This window comes from Pararge aegeria, assembly GCF_905163445.1.
Source record: "Pararge aegeria chromosome W unlocalized genomic scaffold, ilParAegt1.1 SUPER_W_unloc_4, whole genome shotgun sequence".
Classification (NCBI taxonomy): domain Eukaryota; kingdom Metazoa; phylum Arthropoda; class Insecta; order Lepidoptera; family Nymphalidae; genus Pararge; species Pararge aegeria.
In genome coordinates this window covers 129690-149610 of record NW_024396990.1, presented here as the reverse complement: position 1 = coordinate 149610, position 19921 = coordinate 129690, and the positions used below count along the sequence as shown (strand labels likewise).

The 19921-nt window shown below is 36.5% G+C and overlaps 1 protein-coding gene across 1 annotated transcript; it reads left to right on the top strand.

Annotated features, from left to right (window-relative positions):
* Nucleotides 1–18998: 18998 nt before the first annotated feature.
* Nucleotides 18999–19831, top strand: LOC120636844. The gene has a single exon (XM_039908406.1). It carries the CDS (start codon nt 18999–19001, stop codon nt 19803–19805), a length of 807 nt encoding a protein of 268 aa, XP_039764340.1. The 3' UTR covers nt 19806–19831.
* Nucleotides 19832–19921: the final 90 nt, after the last annotated feature.

Below are 19921 nucleotides of genomic sequence, written 5' to 3'. Positions count from 1 at the left end.
ACAACCATGCCTCTTTCACATAATTTAATAACAGAAAACAAATTTTGCAGACAACTACGGAACGTAAAAAACATTGTTTAAGGTTTTATCAAAGTTATTTATGCTGTTTACATGAATATCTGTAGAGCTCTCCAGTTTAGTCGCTCCATCATCACAAGTGATCATCCTTTTCCATCCATCACCACGGAAAGATCTGGAGCAGTCTTATTCCTAGCCAGGACTGCACGGACAATGTGATCAAAAGAGTTAGTGTTTAAAATTATACAACTTTAGGAAGTAACAGTTTCTACCCTTAGTAAAAGTTTGTTCACTGGCAATACAGTACAGCGTCGCTGGTACAGTTGCTTTCGAGTATTGTAGCAGTATACTTCAGTTAAATTGAATGTATATCCAAACCCTGTTTTAAAGCCTATAAACACTTCAACAGCCTAGACAGTAGATCTAAAAGGAACGTTTTTAAGTGGATAAAAATCAATACAGGATTTGCGACACTAAAACGATTGCAGTAAGAAGTTTTGTTTCGATACGCGAAATCGACTACGACTGCGAGCGTGCAAATGTGCTAAGGGTAAAAAGTCTTTTCCCATCAAATAAATAAATGAAAATATCATAATAATGTACTCAAGACTCCCCAGTAAACTGGTTAAAAGTAAAAGTCTTTTAAACTGTAATAAACCACATCCGAGCATGTTCACATTGAAATTGCCTGGTCTCCCCGTCCTCCCGTGTCAAACGGATGGTAACCCCTTTAGACCCTGACCTATTACCCCCATCTCTCCCATCCCCCTTAATTCTTAAATCTAGACAGATTACGAGTCTTAGAATATCTACGTCGAGTTTGTAAACACTTATTTTTCTTCAGTTAAAGGCAAATCCGCGTAACTATTACGCACCAACGCCAACATTAATAATCAATCAAATCCAACATATTCATTAAAATTAATTTTGGTCAGAACATTTCAATTATAAGTATAGGTATTAAAGAAAATGTAGATAGAGCGAAAGTACAATCTCATGTTAAATGTTTTTAAGGAGAAGTAGAAAGCTTCTGAAATCCATTGGTTGATATTATAGTGTATTCTTAAATCTAAGTAAAAAAAAAAAAAAAAAATGCATTGATAACCTCTTCCTTTATTTGAAGTCGGTTAGAACTATGAAAGAAGAAATAACCTACCCTACCCAGTAATGCGGAAGCCACTTAGGAAGAATAAGTTAAAAGTAGTTAATAATTAGTATATACAGTGGCGTGCATTGCATATATGCAAATAAGCAGTGCATACCCTACCCTCAGGGTCTTAAAGAGCCTTCAGATAGGACCATTAAAGTTTTGTAATTAAAAAAACACTAAGTAAAAAATATATGAAAGCGCCATCTAGTAATGAGCGGCCAAACTTCTAGGTCAATTGTCGCTAGACAGGCGACAGCGCAACCAGCGCGCGCGAGGCGCATAGCGTACAAAATAAAATCTTTAGCGTATATCTCTAAAAGCGTATTTTAATTTTTAACCGTAAATGCTAAACATTTACCTTTTAAAACACGTAAAAATCTCATGTTATCTATTGCAGGGTAAATCAATTATTATGAATCACTCGACATATGACGCCCTCTACTGTTGCATAGAAATATCAAATAAAATAAGCACGCCCAAAGAAAGAATCGTTCTGCTAGATGTGTGCGTGCAAGTTAGTAGTGTGTGTCGTGTAATGTTATAATCGTGCGCTTGTACTTACAAGATTAGCATCGGTCTTGTGTGAACAGTTTCATTCATAAATTCTCTATTCTCTAATTACGTGTTTCATTTTTTCTATGGATAAAATGATTTGCTTGGTTTGTTATTGTTGTTAAAGGTCATTATTCTTTTTTTAGAATTAAAAACATTATTCACAAATGTAAATACCTTTTAGTGTCTTTTAAGAAAATTAAGGATCTAATATTATCGAATTAGTCTTTCGTTTTGAAAATAATCTATGAAACCAAACGCTGTCTCAATTTTGAAAAATGAATAATTTAGGTTTTCCAGGAATCATTGGAGAGTGAGAGAGTTAACAATAAATATGGTTTCTATTTATTGTTTACATATCAAAATAAAATAGCGTTCGTACCCATACTTACAAAAAATTAAAGACATATTTTGACTAATTTCGATTGCAATATTATCATTAGCATATTCGATCGCCATTATTGTTTACCTTCGAACAATGCTGTATGGCGTTGGTGATAAATAAACGGTTCAAGTGCATAAATTCAGTAACTTATAAAAGTTTGAGCAGTGATAGTTTAATGTGTTAAGGTTAATTTATAGTTTATTCATTCATTTTATAATGAAAGCATATTCGTGCGGTCTTTGTTTGGGTTCAGTGTGCCTGGAAAAAGTACTTAGAGAAAACTTTAATTTCTATCCCTACTTATATCGTAAAATTAGAAATCATTCGCAAAGGAAGGAGTGTACCAATGTTACAAATATCCCAAAAAAAGGTGATAAAGTAACGCGTATATTTAATAATAAATATTACGAAAACTATTCTTGGCTAAGCGGCTTTGTACACACCAATCGATTAATTTGCTTTCCTTTTGTTTTATTGTCCAATATACGTAAAGTGTGGAATGATAAAGGATATTGTGATCTTAATAATTTTCATAAAAACGCTAAAAACATGATATGTTGGAAAAATATTATCATCATCAGTGTGCTTAGAAAATGCTGCCGAATGGTGTGTCATAATTTTGTGACGTAAATCAGGGTATGTACTTTTATTCAATTAGCAGTAGATAGACGATAGTATTAAATCAATCAAAAATATAACTTTCGTAAAGTAATTTGATTATAAACCGACATACCTATCTAAAATCTAAATTTTAATTTTACTTTATGTTTGTGTTGAAAACCTTGTGCATACCCTGGGTCCAAGGGCTATGCACGCCACTGAGTATATACCTTCAAAGAAGATAGCGGGCGTGTAGTTGTCCTGCGTAGTAGTCATACATAGCGCATGCCACGGATCGACCGAACCGTGCACGTACGCGACCCGACCGGCGGGTATGTTTAAACCACCGAACTCTTCATTAGTCCACTCAGCACACGCGTTCACAAACACAGAGTCAAATCTGTAACGAAGAGAAAATAATATTAAAAATTGTTCAATGTACATACTTGTTTCAGTGTTTATTTTATAACTTAAGCTTATTTAAGCGATTATTTATGAACTATTTATGAAATTTATAGCTAATAAATCTAATAGGTTGGGGAAAAAGTCTTTTCGCATTATAGTATGTATGAACATGTAATAAAATCTCTTTGGCTATACTATTTGTATCTGGCTGGTTTTGGTATCAAATTAGGAAAATGTGTGAAGATGAGTGAATCTAATGAAGAAATTCCTTTTTACCTTTTAAAATTTTACTACAAAAAAGGTAAAAATGCAACGCAAGCCGCGAAAAAAATTTGGGTTTAGCGTTTTCAATCCGGAAATTTTGATGTCAAAGATGCACCTCGCTCTGGTTAGGAGGAGCCCTATGACGGATATAATGGATGCCATTTTTGAAAAAGTGGACCAAGATGGGCAAATCAGTAGGTACAATGTAGCTGAAGAACTGGGAATTGACCACAAAACCATTTTTGACGGAGCTGATAAGAAGTGGATCATGACCGAACCATTTTTGAACTGGTGATGAGAAGTGGATCATGTACGACAAGAAAGTGCGAAAAAGGTCACGGTCAAAGGCCGATCAGGCTTCACAGACTGTGGCGAAACCCGGGTTAACTCGCAACAAGGTGACGCTGTGTGTGTAGTAGTAGGATTGGAAGGGCATTATTCATTATAAGCTGTTACCACCAGGCAGGATCATCAATTCTGAATTCTACTGCGAACAACTGATGAGATTAAAGCAAGAAGTTTAGAGAAAGCGGCCGGAATTAATCAACAGAAGAGGTGTAGTTTTTCATCATGATAACGCTAGACCTAACACATCTTTAGCCACTCAGCTAAAATTAAGATAGTTTGGCTGGGAGGTGGTAATGCATCCGCTGTATAGTCCTGACCTTACACCTTCAGATTTCCACCTGTTTCGGTCTCTTCAGAATTCTTTAGGCAGTGTCAGGTTAACATCACGAGAGGACTGCCAAAACTACTTGTCGCGGTTTTTTGATTTCAGAAACCCCAAAATTTCTATAGCAATGGGATTATGTCCCTACCTACCTATGCCTAATTTATGCAAAGGAAGAAAATAAATTCCAAAAACTTTTTAATGATGATAGTACTTCTAGAAAAAGAGGTAGTATTTAGATTTTATTACAACGTTCTACATAGATACTAGTTTGCGAAAAGACTATTATTCCCGCAACCCACTTTTCCGCAAATTTCTCCCTATATCACATTTCAATTTGTATGTCCACTTAAACTAACTTTATAACATTACTATCAGCAGGTGGATCAACTGAATTCCAAACTTTTTTCTCCAAAAGTGACAGATACTCTACATTCATAGCTTTTTGCCACCAGAGGAGTTTGATAACTTTATTGCCTACACATATGTTTGTGGCTTCTCAAAAACTCTGGTCTACATACCTATTTTATAATCGCCATATTTCGTCGGCGGTGTACCACGTGTACTGCGCATGGATCGGCAGCTGACAGACTCCTCTGTACTAGTCGCCACTTCCCCTCCAACTATAGCGCCGCCGACGTCTCGCGTCGTTTTTTCTCTCTTCCGCCTTTCCTCAGCAGAAGACTCGGCATCAGTAGAGGCCTGCTCTACCTCACTGTTGTTGCAGCAGTCATCGCCAGACTCACCATCTGTTAATTCATATAAAAATCATGTGATTTATTTATATTATATAAGACGAGAATTACGATATTCATCAATGTCAGCACATTTATTTTCAATAAAAAGTACATTAGGAATGTGCTTTTTACTATACAGAATAACCTTCCTTGGATTTATTTAATGGTTCTATAAATCGGTAACGCTGAATAACCGACAAAAATGCACAACTTTCTCTTAGCGTTCAATTTATTATGTAGACTAGACTGCGGGATTAATGAATAGGCAATGCATCCAAAAACAAAGGTTTCCTTTACAAATAGTGTGTCGGGACCACACTTCCTCAGTGTTGCTTCTGGTATTCAAATACATCTGCTGAGTACAATGCGGTAAGGTAAGCTGGTGAGCTGTTCCCTTCTTCTCTAGGAAACACTTAACACTGCCCCTATGGTAATTCAAAATCAAAACCAATGTTATCAAAACGCAGGCATTTTATATGTTACGCACTTACGTAATAATTATTTGATAAAGCAATCTTACACTTCACACATTTTCTTGAATAAATATCTAAAGTTTTGAAGAGAAAAATTATTAGTAGTAAGGGCGAGTAAGTACCTTGCATTTCCACAGCTGGAGTCTCTCATAGGGCTCCACACGTCACTATGGATGAGTTCCAAGGGTCGGCCAACACGTTTCGTAGATCTTTTCGGAGCCCGGGCCACAGGCTTTCCTTCCAGGCAGGCGCAAACTTGTTGAAATCTTCTTTGTCATCCTGAAATGAACATACCTTTAAGACAATGATACCCTAACCGTCTATGCCATAAATCAGTATTCATGTTAAGTATTATTAGACTTAACTAACTTTGCAATATTGACTTCCTGCGCTTGATGTAGGACAGTCATCGATTGCTCTTTTGCAAAACAAAACATTCATTCTATCAGTGACGTGCATAGAGGGTATGTAAAGTATATGCAAATGTTTATTTAATTTTCATTTTCATTAATTCTTCATTTTATATCATCTGCATACCCTGTACATAGCCTCAATGCACGCTACTGCATTCTATATACACCCACATAGATTAGCAGATATAACAGGCTGGTGTTGTATACTACAACTGTCATGGACAAAACACCCATCTACATTCATGATCACAACCATGCCTCTTTCACATAATTTAATAACAGAAAACAAATTTTGCAGACAACTACGGAACGTAAAAAACATTGTTTAAGGTTTTATCAAAGTTATTTATGCTGTTTACATGAATATCTGTAGAGCTCTCCAGTTTAGTCGCTCCATCATCACAAGTGATCATCCTTTTCCATCCATCACCACGGAAAGATCTGGAGCAGTCTTATTCCTAGCCAGGACTGCACGGACAATGTGATCAAAAGAGTTAGTGTTTAAAATTATACAACTTTAGGAAGTAACAGTTTCTACCCTTAGTAAAAGTTTGTTCACTGGCAATACAGTACAGCGTCGCTGGTACAGTTGCTTTCGAGTATTGTAGCAGTATACTTCAGTTAAATTGAATGTATATCCAAACCCTGTTTTAAAGCCTATAAACACTTCAACAGCCTAGACAGTAGATCTAAAAGGAACGTTTGTAAGTGGATAAAAATCAATACAGGATTTGCGACACTAAAACGATTGCAGTAAGAAGTTTTGTTTCGATACGCGAAATCGACTACGACTGCGAGCGTGCAAATGTGCTAAGGGTAAAAAGTCTTTCCCCATCAAATAAATAAATGAAAATATCATAATAATGTACTCAAGACTCCCCAGTAAACTGGTTAAAAGTAAAAGTCTTTTAAACTGTAATAAACCACATCCGAGCATGTTCACATTGAAATTGCCTGGTCTCCCCGTCCTCCCGTGTCAAACGGATGGTAACCCCTTTAGACCCTGACCTATTACCCCCATCTCTCCCATCCCCCTTAATTCTTAAATCTAGACAGATTACGAGTCTTAGAATATCTACGTCGAGTTTGTAAACACTTATTTTTCTTCAGTTAAAGGCAAATCCGCGTAACTATTACGCACCAACGCCAACATTAATAATCAATCAAATCCAACATATTCATTAAAATTAATTTTGGTCAGAACATTTCAATTATAAGTATAGGTATTAAAGAAAATGTAGATAGAGCGAAAGTACAATCTCATGTTAAATGTTTTTAAGGAGAAGTAGAAAGCTTCTGAAATCCATTGGTTGATATTATAGTGTATTCTTAAATCTAAGTAAAAAAAAAAAAAAAAAAAATGCATTGATAACCTCTTCCTTTATTTGAAGTCGGTTAGAACTATGAAAGAAGAAATAACCTACCCTACCCAGTAATGCGGAAGCCACTTAGGAAGAATAAGTTAAAAGTAGTTAATAATTAGTATATACAGTGGCGTGCATTGCATATATGCAAATAAGCAGTGCATACCCTACCCTCAGGGTCTTAAAGAGCCTTCAGATAGGACCATTAAAGTTTTGTAATTAAAAAAACACTAAGTAAAAAATATATGAAAGCGCCATCTAGTAATGAGCGGCCAAACTTCTAGGTCAATTGTCGCTAGACAGGCGACAGCGCAACCAGCGCGCGCGAGGCGCATAGCGTACAAAATAAAATCTTTAGCGTATATCTCTAAAAGCGTATTTTAATTTTTAACCGTAAATGCTAAACATTTACCTTTTAAAACACGTAAAAATCTCATGTTATCTATTGCAGGGTAAATCAATTATTATGAATCACTCGACATATGACGCCCTCTACTGTTGCATAGAAATATCAAATAAAATAAGCACGCCCAAAGAAAGAATCGTTCTGCTAGATGTGTGCGTGCAAGTTAGTAGTGTGTGTCGTGTAATGTTATAATCGTGCGCTTGTACTTACAAGATTAGCATCGGTCTTGTGTGAACAGTTTCATTCATAAATTCTCTATTCTCTAATTACGTGTTTCATTTTTTCTATGGATAAAATGATTTGCTTGGTTTGTTATTGTTGTTAAAGGTCATTATTCTTTTTTTAGAATTAAAAACATTATTCACAAATGTAAATACCTTTTAGTGTCTTTTAAGAAAATTAAGGATCTAATATTATCGAATTAGTCTTTCGTTTTGAAAATAATCTATGAAACCAAACGCTGTCTCAATTTTGAAAAATGAATAATTTAGGTTTTCCAGGAATCATTGGAGAGTGAGAGAGTTAACAATAAATATGGTTTCTATTTATTGTTTACATATCAAAATAAAATAGCGTTCGTACCCATACTTACAAAAAATTAAAGACATATTTTGACTAATTTCGATTGCAATATTATCATTATTCGATATTCGATCGCCATTATTGTTTACCTTCGAACAATGCTGTATGGCGTTGGTGATAAATAAACGGTTCAAGTGCATAAATTCAGTAACTTATAAAAGTTTGAGCAGTGATAGTTTAATGTGTTAAGGTTAATTTATAGTTTATTCATTCATTTTATAATGAAAGCATATTCGTGCGGTCTTTGTTTGGGTTCAGTGTGCCTGGAAAAAGTACTTAGAGAAAACTTTAATTTCTATCCCTACTTATATCGTAAAATTAGAAATCATTCGCAAAGGAAGGAGTGTACCAATGTTACAAATATCCCAAAAAAAGGTGATAAAGTAACGCGTATATTTAATAATAAATATTACGAAAACTATTCTTGGCTAAGCGGCTTTGTACACACCAATCGATTAATTTGCTTTCCTTTTGTTTTATTGTCCAATATACGTAAAGTGTGGAATGATAAAGGATATTGTGATCTTAATAATTTTCATAAAAACGCTAAAAACATGATATGTTGGAAAAATATTATCATCATCAGTGTGCTTAGAAAATGCTGCCGAATGGTGTGTCATAATTTTGTGACGTAAATCAGGGTATGTACTTTTATTCAATTAGCAGTAGATAGACGATAGTATTAAATCAATCAAAAATATAACTTTCGTAAAGTAATTTGATTATAAACCGACATACCTATCTAAAATCTAAATTTTAATTTTACTTTATGTTTGTGTTGAACACCTTGTGCATACCCTGGGTCCAAGGGCTATGCACGCCACTGAGTATATACCTTCAAAGAAGATAGCGGGCGTGTAGTTGTCCTGCGTAGTAGTCATACATAGCGCATGCCACGGATCGACCGAACCGTGCACGTACGCGACCCGACCGGCGGGTATGTTTAAACCACCGAACTCTTCATTAGTCCACTCAGCACACGCGTTCACAAACACAGAGTCAAATCTGTAACGAAGAGAAAATAATATTAAAAATTGTTCAATGTACATACTTGTTTCAGTGTTTATTTTATAACTTAAGCTTATTTAAGCGATTATTTATGAACTATTTATGAAATTTATAGCTAATAAATCTAATAGGTTGGGGAAAAAGTCTTTTCGCATTATAGTATGTATGAACATGTAATAAAATCTCTTTGGCTATACTATTTGTATCTGGCTGGTTTTGGTATCAAATTAGGAAAATGTGTGAAGATGAGTGAATCTAATGAAGAAATTCCTTTTTACCTTTTAAAATTTTACTACAAAAAAGGTAAAAATGCAACGCAAGCCGCGAAAAAAATTTGGGTTTAGCGTTTTCAATCCGGAAATTTTGATGTCAAAGATGCACCTCGCTCTGGTTAGGAGGAGCCCTATGACGGATATAATGGATGCCATTTTTGAAAAAGTGGACCAAGATGGGCAAATCAGTAGGTACAATGTAGCTGAAGAACTGGGAATTGACCACAAAACCATTTTTGACGGAGCTGATAAGAAGTGGATCATGACCGAACCATTTTTGAACTGGTGATGAGAAGTGGATCATGTACGACAAGAAAGTGCGAAAAAGGTCACGGTCAAAGGCCGATCAGGCTTCACAGACTGTGGCGAAACCCGGGTTAACTCGCAACAAGGTGACGCTGTGTGTGTAGTAGTAGGATTGGAAGGGCATTATTCATTATAAGCTGTTACCACCAGGCAGGATCATCAATTCTGAATTCTACTGCGAACAACTGATGAGATTAAAGCAAGAAGTTTAGAGAAAGCGGCCGGAATTAATCAACAGAAGAGGTGTGGTTTTTCATCATGATAACGCTAGACCTAACACATCTTTAGCCACTCAGCTAAAATTAAGATAGTTTGGCTGGGAGGTGGTAATGCATCCGCTGTATAGTCCTGACCTTACACCTTCAGATTTCCACCTGTTTCGGTCTCTTCAGAATTCTTTAGGCAGTGTCAGGTTAACATCACGAGAGGACTGCCAAAACTACTTGTCGCGGTTTTTTGATTTCAGAAACCCCAAAATTTCTATAGCAATGGGATTATGTCCCTACCTACCTATGCCTAATTTATGCAAAGGAAGAAAATAAATTCCAAAAACTTTTTAATGCTGATAGTACTTCTAGAAAAAGAGGTAGTATTTAGATTTTATTACAACGTTCTACATAGATACTAGTTTGCGAAAAGACTATTATTCCCGCAAATTTCTCCCTATATCACATTTCAATTTGTATGTCCACTTAAACTAACTTTATAACATTACTATCAGCAGGTGGATCAACTGAATTCCAAACTTTTTTCTCCAAAAGTGACAGATACTCTACATTCATAGCTTTTTGCCACCAGAGGAGTTTGATAACTTTATTGCCTACACATATGTTTGTGGCTTCTCAAAAATTCTGGTCTACATACCTATTTTATAATCGCCATATTTCGTCGGCGGTGTACCACGTGTACTGCGCATGGATCGGCAGCTGACAGACTCCTCTGTACTAGTCGCCACTTCCCCTCCAACTATAGCGCCGCCGACGTCTCGCGTCGTTTTTTCTCTCTTCCGCCTTTCCTCAGCAGAAGACTCGGCATCAGTAGAGGCCTGCTCTACCTCACTGTTGTTGCAGCAGTCATCGCCAGACTCACCATCTGTTAATTCATATAAAAATCATGTGATTTATTTATATTATATAAGACGAGAATTACGATATTCATCAATGTCAGCACATTTATTTTCAATAAAAAGTACATTAGGAATGTGCTTTTTACTATACAGAATAACCTTCCTTGGATTTATTTAATGGTTCTATAAATCGGTAACGCTGAATAACCGACAAAAATGCACAACTTTCTCTTAGCGTTCAATTTATTATGTAGACTAGACTGCGGGATTAATGAATAGGCAATGCATCCAAAAACAAAGGTTTCCTTTACAAATAGTGTGTCGGGACCACACTTCCTCAGTGTTGCTTCTGGTATTCAAATACATCTGCTGAGTACAATGCGGTAAGGTAAGCTGGTGAGCTGTTCCCTTCTTCTCTAGGAAACACTTAACACTGCCCCTATGGTAATTCAAAATCAAAACCAATGTTATCAAAACGCAGGCATTTTATATGTTACGCACTTACGTAATAATTATTTGATAAAGCAATCTTACACTTCACACATTTTCTTGAATAAATATCTAAAGTTTTGAAGAGAAAAATTATTAGTAGTAAGGGCGAGTAAGTACCTTGCATTTCCACAGCTGGAGTCTCTCATAGGGCTCCACACGTCACTATGGATGAGTTCCAAGGGTCGGCCAACACGTTTCGTAGATCTTTTCGGAGCCCGGGCCACAGGCTTTCCTTCCAGGCAGGCGCAAACTTGTTGAAATCTTCTTTGTCATCCTGAAATGAACATACCTTTAAGACAATGATACCCTAACCGTCTATGCCATAAATCAGTATTCATGTTAAGTATTATTAGACTTAACTAACTTTGCAATATTGACTTCCTGCGCTTGATGTAGGACAGTCATCGATTGCTCTTTTGCAAAACAAAACATTCATTCTATCAGTGACGTGCATAGAGGGTATGTAAAGTATATGCAAATGTTTATTTAATTTTCATTTTCATTAATTCTTCATTTTATATCATCTGCATACCCTGTACATAGCCTCAATGCACGCTACTGCATTCTATATACACCCACATAGATTAGCAGATATAACAGGCTGGTGTTGTATACTACAACTGTCATGGACAAAACACCCATCTACATTCATGATCACAACCATGCCTCTTTCACATAATTTAATAACAGAAAACAAATTTTGCAGACAACTACGGAACGTAAAAAACATTGTTTAAGGTTTTATCAAAGTTATTTATGCTGTTTACATGAATATCTGTAGAGCTCTCCAGTTTAGTCGCTCCATCATCACAAGTGATCATCCTTTTCCATCCATCACCACGGAAAGATCTGGAGCAGTCTTATTCCTAGCCAGGACTGCACGGACAATGTGATCAAAAGAGTTAGTGTTTAAAATTATACAACTTTAGGAAGTAACAGTTTCTACCCTTAGTAAAAGTTTGTTCACTGGCAATACAGTACAGCGTCGCTGGTACAGTTGCTTTCGAGTATTGTAGCAGTATACTTCAGTTAAATTGAATGTATATCCAAACCCTGTTTTAAAGCCTATAAACACTTCAACAGCCTAGACAGTAGATCTAAAAGGAACGTTTGTAAGTGGATAAAAATCAATACAGGATTTGCGACACTAAAACGATTGCAGTAAGAAGTTTTGTTTCGATACGCGAAATCGACTACGACTGCGAGCGTGCAAATGTGCTAAGGGTAAAAAGTCTTTCCCCATCAAATAAATAAATGAAAATATCATAATAATGTACTCAAGACTCCCCAGTAAACTGGTTAAAAGTAAAAGTCTTTTAAACTGTAATAAACCACATCCGAGCATGTTCACGTTGAAATTGCCTGGTAACCCCTTTAGACCCTGACCTATTACCCCCATCTCTCCCATCCCCCTTAATTCTTAAATCTAGACAGATTACGAGTCTTAGAATATCCACGTCGAGTTTGTAAACACTTATTTTTCTTCAGTTAAAGGCAAATCCGCGTAACTATTACGCACCAACGCCAACATTAATAATCAATCAAATCCAACATATTCATTAAAATTAATTTTGGTCAGAACATTTCAATTATAAGTATAGGTATTAAAGAAAATGTAGATAGAGCGAAAGTACAATCTCATGTTAAATGTTTTTAAGGAGAAGTAGAAAGCTTCTGAAATCCATTGGTTGATATTATAGTGTATTCTTAAATCTAAGTAAAAAAAAAAAAAAAAAATGCATTGATAACCTCTTCCTTTATTTGAAGTCGGTTAGAACTATGAAAGAAGAAATAACCTACCCTACCCAGTAATGCGGAAGCCACTTAGGAAGAATAAGTTAAAAGTAGTTAATAATTAGTATATTATATATACCTTCAAAGAAGATAGCGGGCGTGTAGTTGTCCTGCGTAGTAGTCATACATAGCGCATGCCACGGATCGACCGAACCGTGCACGTACGCGACCCGACCGGCGGGTATGTTTAAACCACCGAACTCTTCATTAGTCCACTCAGCACACGCGTTCACAAACACAGAGTCAAATCTGTAACGAAGAGAAAATAATATTAAAAATTGTTCAATGTACATACTTGTTTCAGTGTTTATTTTATAACTTAAGCTTATTTAAGCGATTATTTATGAACTATTTATGAAATTTATAGCTAATAAATCTAATAGGTTGGGGAAAAAGTCTTTTCGCATTATAGTATGTATGAACATGTAATAAAATCTCTTTGGCTATACTATTTGTATCTGGCTGGTTTTGGTATCAAATTAGGAAAATGTGTGAAGATGAGTGAATCTAATGAAGAAATTCCTTTTTACCTTTTAAAATTTTACTACAAAAAAGGTAAAAATGCAACGCAAGCCGCGAAAAAAATTTGGGTTTAGCGTTTTCAATCCGGAAATTTTGATGTCAAAGATGCACCTCGCTCTGGTTAGGAGGAGCCCTATGACGGATATAATGGATGCCATTTTTGAAAAAGTGGACCAAGATGGGCAAATCAGTAGGTACAATGTAGCTGAAGAACTGGGAATTGACCACAAAACCATTTTTGACGGAGCTGATAAGAAGTGGATCATGTACGACAAGAAAGTGCGAAAAAGGTCACGGTCAAAGGCCGATCAGGCTTCACAGACTGTGGCGAAACCCGGGTTAACTCGCAACAAGGTGACGCTGTGTGTGTAGTAGTAGGATTGGAAGGGCATTATTCATTATAAGCTGTTACCACCAGGCAGGATCATCAATTCTGAATTCTACTGCGAACAACTGATGAGATTAAAGCAAGAAGTTTAGAGAAAGCGGCCGGAATTAATCAACAGAAGAGGTGTGGTTTTTCATCATGATAACGCTAGACCTAACACATCTTTAGCCACTCAGCTAAAATTAAGATAGTTTGGCTGGGAGGTGGTAATGCATCCGCTGTATAGTCCTGACCTTACACCTTCAGATTTCCACCTGTTTCGGTCTCTTCAGAATTCTTTAGGCAGTGTCAGGTTAACATCACGAGAGGACTGCCAAAACTACTTGTCGCGGTTTTTTGATTTCAGAAACCCCAAAATTTCTATAGCAATGGGATTATGTCCCTACCTACCTATGCCTAATTTATGCAAAGGAAGAAAATAAATTCCAAAAACTTTTTAATGCTGATAGTACTTCTAGAAAAAGAGGTAGTATTTAGATTTTATTACAACGTTCTACATAGATACTAGTTTGCGAAAAGACTATTATTCCCGCAAATTTCTCCCTATATCACATTTCAATTTGTATGTCCACTTAAACTAACTTTATAACATTACTATCAGCAGGTGGATCAACTGAATTCCAAACTTTTTTCTCCAAAAGTGACAGATACTCTACATTCATAGCTTTTTGCCACCAGAGGAGTTTGATAACTTTATTGCCTACACATATGTTTGTGGCTCCTCAAAAATTCTGGTCTACATACCTATTTTATAATCGCCATATTTCGTCGGCGGTGTACCACGTGTACTGCGCATGGATCGGCAGCTGACAGACTCCTCTGTACTAGTCGCCACTTCCCCTCCAACTATAGCGCCGCCGACGTCTCGCGTCGTTTTTTCTCTCTTCCGCCTTTCCTCAGCAGAAGACTCGGCATCAGTAGAGGCCTGCTCTACCTCACTGTTGTTGCAGCAGTCATCGCCAGACTCACCATCTGTTAATTCATATAAAAATCATGTGATTTATTTATATTATATAAGACGAGAATTACGATATTCATCAATGTCAGCACATTTATTTTCAATAAAAAGTACATTAGGAATGTGCTTTTTACTATACAGAATAACCTTCCTTGGATTTATTTAATGGTTCTATAAATCGGTAACGCTGAATAACCGACAAAAATGCACAACTTTCTCTTAGCGTTCAATTTATTATGTAGACTAGACTGCGGGATTAATGAATAGGCAATGCATCCAAAAACAAAGGTTTCCTTTACAAATAGTGTGTCGGGACCACACTTCCTCAGTGTTGCTTCTGGTATTCAAATACATCTGCTGAGTACAATGCGGTAAGGTAAGCTGGTGAGCTGTTCCCTTCTTCTCTAGGAAACACTTAACACTGCCCCTATGGTAATTCAAAATCAAAACCAATGTTATCAAAACGCAGGCATTTTATATGTTACGCACTTACGTAATAATTATTTGATAAAGCAATCTTACACTTCACACATTTTCTTGAATAAATATCTAAAGTTTTGAAGAGAAAAATTATTAGTAGTAAGGGCGAGTAAGTACCTTGCATTTCCACAGCTGGAGTCTCTCATAGGGCTCCACACGTCACTATGGATGAGTTCCAAGGGTCGGCCAACACGTTTCGTAGATCTTTTCGGAGCCCGGGCCACAGGCTTTCCTTCCAGGCAGGCGCAAACTTGTTGAAATCTTCTTTGTCATCCTGAAATGAACATACCTTTAAGACAATGATACCCTAACCGTCTATGCCATAAATCAGTATTCATGTTAAGTATTATTAGACTTAACTAACTTTGCAATATTGACTTCCTGCGCTTGATGTAGGACAGTCATCGATTGCTCTTTTGCAAAACAAAACATTCATTCTATCAGTGACGTGCATAGAGGGTATGTAAAGTATATGCAAATGTTTATTTAATTTTCATTTTCATTAATTCTTCATTTTATATCATCTGCATACCCTGTACATAGCCTCAATGCACGCTACTGCATTCTATATACACCCACATAGATTAGCAGATATAACAGGCTGGTGTTGTATACTACAACTGTCATGGACAAAACACCCATCTACATTCATGATCACAACCATGCCTCTTTCACATAATTTAATAACAGAAAACAAATTTTGCAGACAACTACGGAACGTAAAAAACATTGTTTAAGGTTTTATCAAAGTTATTTATGCTGTTTACATGAATATCTGTAGAGCTCTCCAGTTTAGTCGCTCCATCATCACAAGTGATCATCCTTTTCCATCCATCACCACGGAAAGATCTGGAGCAGTCTTATTCCTAGCCAGGACTGCACGGACAATGTGATCAAAAGAGTTAGTGTTTAAAATTATACAACTTTAGGAAGTAACAGTTTCTACCCTTAGTAAAAGTTTGTTCACTGGCAATACAGTACAGCGTCGCTGGTACAGTTGCTTTCGAGTATTGTAGCAGTATACTTCAGTTAAATTGAATGTATATCCAAACCCTGTTTTAAAGCCTATAAACACTTCAACAGCCTAGACAGTAGATCTAAAAGGAACGTTTGTAAGTGGATAAAAATCAATACAGGATTTGCGACACTAAAACGATTGCAGTAAGAAGTTTTGTTTCGATACGCGAAATCGACTACGACTGCGAGCGTGCAAATGTGCTAAGGGTAAAAAGTCTTTCCCCATCAAATAAATAAATGAAAATATCATAATAATGTACTCAAGACTCCCCAGTAAACTGGTTAAAAGTAAAAGTCTTTTAAACTGTAATAAACCACATCCGAGCATGTTCACATTGAAATTGCCTGGTAACCCCTTTAGACCCTGACCTATTACCCCCATCTCTCCCATCCCCCTTAATTCTTAAATCTAGACAGATTACGAGTCTTAGAATATCCACGTCGAGTTTGTAAACACTTATTTTTCTTCAGTTAAAGGCAAATCCGCGTAACTATTACGCACCAACGCCAACATTAATAATCAATCAAATCCAACATATTCATTAAAATTAATTTTGGTCAGAACATTTCAATTATAAGTATAGGTATTAAAGAAAATGTAGATAGAGCGAAAGTACAATCTCATGTTAAATGTTTTTAAGGAGAAGTAGAAAGCTTCTGAAATCCATTGGTTGATATTATAGTGTATTCTTAAATCTAAGTAAAAAAAAAAAAAAAAAATGCATTGATAACCTCTTCCTTTATTTGAAGTCGGTTAGAACTATGAAAGAAGAAATAACCTACCCTACCCAGTAATGCGGAAGCCACTTAGGAAGAATAAGTTAAAAGTAGTTAATAATTAGTATATTATATATACCTTCAAAGAAGATAGCGGGCGTGTAGTTGTCCTGCGTAGTAGTCATACATAGCGCATGCCACGGATCGACCGAACCGTGCACGTACGCGACCCGACCGGCGGGTATGTTTAAACCACCGAACTCTTCATTAGTCCACTCAGCACACGCGTTCACAAACACAGAGTCAAATCTGTAACGAAGAGAAAATAATATTAAAAATTGTTCAATGTACATACTTGTTTCAGTGTTTATTTTATAACTTAAGCTTATTTAAGCGATTATTTATGAACTATTTATGAAATTTATAGCTAATAAATCTAATAGGTTGGGGAAAAAGTCTTTTCGCATTATAGTATGTATGAACATGTAATAAAATCTCTTTGGCTATACTATTTGTATCTGGCTGGTTTTGGTATCAAATTAGGAAAATGTGTGAAGATGAGTGAATCTAATGAAGAAATTCCTTTTTACCTTTTAAAATTTTACTACAAAAAAGGTAAAAATGCAACGCAAGCCGCGAAAAAAATTTGGGTTTAGCGTTTTCAATCCGGAAATTTTGATGTCAAAGATGCACCTCGCTCTGGTTAGGAGGAGCCCTATGACGGATATAATGGATGCCATTTTTGAAAAAGTGGACCAAGATGGGCAAATCAGTAGGTACAATGTAGCTGAAGAACTGGGAATTGACCACAAAACCATTTTTGACGGAGCTGATAAGAAGTGGATCATGACCGAACCATTTTTGAACTGGTGATGAGAAGTGGATCATGTACGACAAGAAAGTGCGAAAAAGGTCACGGTCAAAGGCCGATCAGGCTTCACAGACTGTGGCGAAACCCGGGTTAACTCGCAACAAGGTGACGCTGTGTGTGTAGTAGTAGGATTGGAAGGGCATTATTCATTATAAGCTGTTACCACCAGGCAGGATCATCAATTCTGAATTCTACTGCGAACAACTGATGAGATTAAAGCAAGAAGTTTAGAGAAAGCGGCCGGAATTAATCAACAGAAGAGGTGTGGTTTTTCATCATGATAACGCTAGACCTAACACATCTTTAGCCACTCAGCTAAAATTAAGATAGTTTGGCTGGGAGGTGGTAATGCATCCGCTGTATAGTCCTGACCTTACACCTTCAGATTTCCACCTGTTTCGGTCTCTTCAGAATTCTTTAGGCAGTGTCAGGTTAACATCACGAGAGGACTGCCAAAACTACTTGTCGCGGTTTTTTGATTTCAGAAACCCCAAAATTTCTATAGCAATGGGATTATGTCCCTACCTACCTATGCCTAATTTATGCAAAGGAAGAAAATAAATTCCAAAAACTTTTTAATGATGATAGTACTTCTAGAAAAAGAGGTAGTATTTAGATTTTATTACAACGTTCTACATAGATACTAGTTTGCGAAAAGACTATTATTCCCGCAACCCACTTTTCCGCAAATTTCTCCCTATATCACATTTCAATTTGTATGTCCACTTAAACTAACTTTATAACATTACTATCAGCAGGTGGATCAACTGAATTCCAAACTTTTTTCTCCAAAAGTGACAGATACTCTACATTCATAGCTTTTTGCCACCAGAGGAGTTTGATAACTTTATTGCCTACACATATGTTTGTGGCTTCTCAAAAATTCTGGTCTACATACCTATTTTTCGCGGGTAGGTGCTTAAAACGTCACATGTGTTTTTGAAGTGCTCTTGAGTTTAAATATATTTAAAATATAATTAAATGCATTTTAAACTGTGAAATGTTTTAATAGTGAATCTTCTACATACCAGCAAGTAATCCAAACCATTAAATACATAATACTTAATCTTTTAATTTATAACAACAACATGGATAATCTACATTCTATTGAACACTCAATTTCTGCACTAACAGAACACTTTAATGCGCGTATGGCTGACTTTCAACGAATAATTCAGACATCAATTCCTGCCACAAGTCCATCTTCAAATGTTGCTGCACAGTTTGCTGCATTTAGAGTGTTTGTTCTGACATCGCTTGAGAGTCTGCAACTACAAGTCCAGGTACTGTCAAAACAGTATGACATAATGGAGACACGGAGTAGAAGGAAAATGCTGTTGGTTCACGGTGTGTCCGAGGTGCAGAAAGAAAATGTGTCCTCTGCAGTTATGAAAGTATTGTCCAGTCATCTTGGCCTGCCAGAACTCACAGTATCCAAGCTCAGTTATTGTAAGCGCTTGGGTCAGCCTAAGGATGGCAAGGCTCGGGCCATATTGATAAAATTCAGTGACTTATCAGTTAGAAATGAAGTCTGGTCCTTGAAAACTCGGTTAAAAGGCACCGGGGTCACTATATCTGAGTTCTTGACAAAGGAGCGACACGATGCATTTCAGGCTGCAAGGCAAAAGTTTGGTGTTTCTCAATGTTGGACAAGGGATGGAACCATTATAGTTCTTGGTTCTGATGGTAAACGTCATAGGGTCTTCACAGTTGCAGATGTCAAAGTGATCATATCAAAACTAGATAATGTCTCGATGCCTACCACTTCTGCCACTGCGGATCAAGCAAGTGCTGTGGCTGGTCACTCTAGTGTTGTGCACTCAAATTCTGCAGTTCCTGCGCCGAGGAGCACAAGGCCACAGGCAGAGAAAGCTAGGAGAGCTGTTAGGAAGTAATGCCTGGACATTCTTTTACTGTACAATTCCCTTTTAAATTTTTAATTTTGTCCTAATATGTTGTATGTATAGTTTAGCTAAAACTTGTGTGATGATGATTTTTAGATTTTTACTTT